We start from the raw sequence: 2143 nt of genomic DNA, 5'->3' as shown, positions 1-2143 counted from the left end.
AAAATTGGGCGGGTGAGGAATTAAACCGGTCGTGAGTTGGAGAGCGACGGAGGAGAGATCTTGGCGATGAGTTGCCGGAGATTCTTGTCGATCCCGGTTCTTTCGGTGATTCTGGTGATGGGTTTCGTGTACTACGTCACACTCTTCGTTTTCATCGATGATTGGGTTGGTTTACAAAGCTCAGCTGGGAAATTAAACGCCTTCCTCTTCAGCTTCTTGGCGTCTCACTGTCTCTTCTCGCTCTCAATCTGCGTTCTTGTAGATCCAGGTCGTGTTCCTGCAACTTATGCTCCTGATGTTGAGGATTCTTCTTGGTCCAATTGTAACGTAAGCTCCCTTTTTTCCTTTGGATTTGACGCATTTGGGGAAGTTTCACTGTAATGCCCTGTTCGATTGAGGTTTTAGAATATATATGATAAGACAATGGCCTTTATCATTGGATTGAGTTGGGAGTACAGATTCTTATATGTTACTTGGAGAAAGTTTGATCCTTTTTGCCTTTATTGAATTGTATTCTCAATATGTAATAGATTCTTAAATGTTACTTGGAGAAGATTAGTCCTTTGAATCTTGAAGAGGCTCAATAGGTGAAAACTCCATGGCTTTTTCTTCTTTCTATGTGGTGTTAGCAAAGCAAGGTTTCGAAATGTTGATGTTAAGAACCTTAGGATGAATGGATTACATACATTGGTGCTGTTTGATATAAAGTAGCTGTTTAAATTTTGTAATCCTCGAATTCTGAATTTGCCTCCTCCTGGATGATTGAGATTGCAAAGTTGGCATTATAATTGTATTGTTCTGATGTGAGTGTCCGGTGTATTTGATTTCATTTATTAGGCTACAGAAACAAGGAAATGTGATAAGTGCTTTGCATATAAGCCTCCCCGGACTCATCATTGCCGAGTTTGCAGAAGATGCGTCTTGAAGATGGTAGGTATAATTTAAGAACTTTTGTGTCAAAGCTTTACCAGAACCTTGTATAAGGAGATCTGTTTTTAAGCGGTTTTTCTATCTACATGTGATAGGACCACCACTGCCTTTGGATCAATAACTGTGTTGGTTATGCAAACTATAAGGCATTCTTCATTCTTGTGTTTTATGCAACTGTGGCTTCCATCTACTCCACAGTACGTAAATGCCATTCTCGATTTCTAATCTGATTTTTTGTTTTTCTTTGCTGAGACTTTCATCTTATGTGTATGATTGTTATTTTAGGTGTTGCTGGTTTGCTGCGCATTCAAGAATGGAGATTCTTATGCAGGAAATGTTCCACTCAAAACTTTCATTGTAAGTTTGGTTTACTGCAAACTGTTTTCTAGCTTTCTTCAGCAATTAATTGATACTCTTTAGCAATTAATGTGATATTCAAAAGTCTCAAAATAAGGCTGCACGAACATGTTACGTGTCTATCGCTTCAAGCAGATTTATCACATCCTTTTCTTAAGAACAGAAAACTGGAGATGAGTAATTTGTTGGTATAGAAAGTAAGTTACAATTTTCTGTGTTTTGTTTACGGTTTAGGTTTCATGTGGGATCTTCATGGTAGGACTGAGCATAACACTTGGGACTCTCCTTTGTTGGCATATCTACCTCATCGCTCACAATATGACCACCATTGAGGTATGCATTCTATTTCCATCTACAGTCTTCAAGTACAACGTGTAAAGCTTTTCTTGCAAATTAATTGACGTGAATCTGATTTTTTTTTAAATTAGCATTATGACTCAAAGCGGGCCTCGTGGTTAGCTAGAAAATCAGGACAAAGCTATAGGCATCAATTTGATGTTGGCGTTTACAAAAACATCACCTCGGTAACTTTCTCTACATTGACCTCTACCTTTGGCGCCTGTCACAACGTGAACTCTAGAGTCACTTCATCGCTGTTGTGTCTTTGAAAATCTTTTCTGATCAAGAACTTCATCCTTTTCACAGGTGTTAGGCCATAACATGATCAAATGGTTTTGCCCCACATTTACTAGGAATCCTGAAGATGCTCTTAGCTTCTCTACATCGAGAGATAGCTAGCTAAAAACTTCAGTCACCAATCTCCGGTTACACTTTCAGCTCGGATATGGGTAGGGATTAGCCCAACAATTCAATCAAATACTTGTACATTTCTTCTGAGCTCAGAAGCACAAAGCAA

At 38.8% G+C, this 2143-nt stretch overlaps 1 protein-coding gene across 3 annotated transcripts in view; it reads left to right on the top strand.

Annotated features, from left to right (window-relative positions):
- LOC104734440 (probable protein S-acyltransferase 15) overlaps positions 1-2143 on the top strand; it is a 3533-nt gene that overhangs the window by 481 nt on the left and 909 nt on the right. Inside the window, exons 1-7 of one of the 3 annotated variants that reach the window (XR_002034910.1) lie at positions 1-327; positions 838-930; positions 1026-1127; positions 1216-1287; positions 1522-1620; positions 1716-1811; positions 1933-2075. Coding sequence is in view for 2 of the 3 variants with exons in the window: in XM_019234955.1 (XP_019090500.1) it covers positions 67-327; positions 838-930; positions 1026-1127; positions 1216-1287; positions 1522-1620; positions 1716-1811; positions 1933-2025 (816 nt within the window). In the remaining variant the exon portion in view is untranslated. Of the gene's footprint in view, positions 328-837; positions 931-1025; positions 1128-1215; positions 1288-1521; positions 1621-1715; positions 1812-1932; positions 2138-2143 lie in introns of those variants that run through there. The other 2 variants (XM_019234956.1, XM_019234955.1) reach the window with 2 other exon arrangements.

This window comes from Camelina sativa, chromosome 13 (genome assembly GCF_000633955.1).
Source record: "Camelina sativa cultivar DH55 chromosome 13, Cs, whole genome shotgun sequence".
NCBI classification, from domain to species: domain Eukaryota; kingdom Viridiplantae; phylum Streptophyta; class Magnoliopsida; order Brassicales; family Brassicaceae; genus Camelina; species Camelina sativa.
The sequence above is the reverse complement of the archived record's forward strand: the minus strand, read 5'-3'. Positions and strand labels throughout refer to the sequence as shown.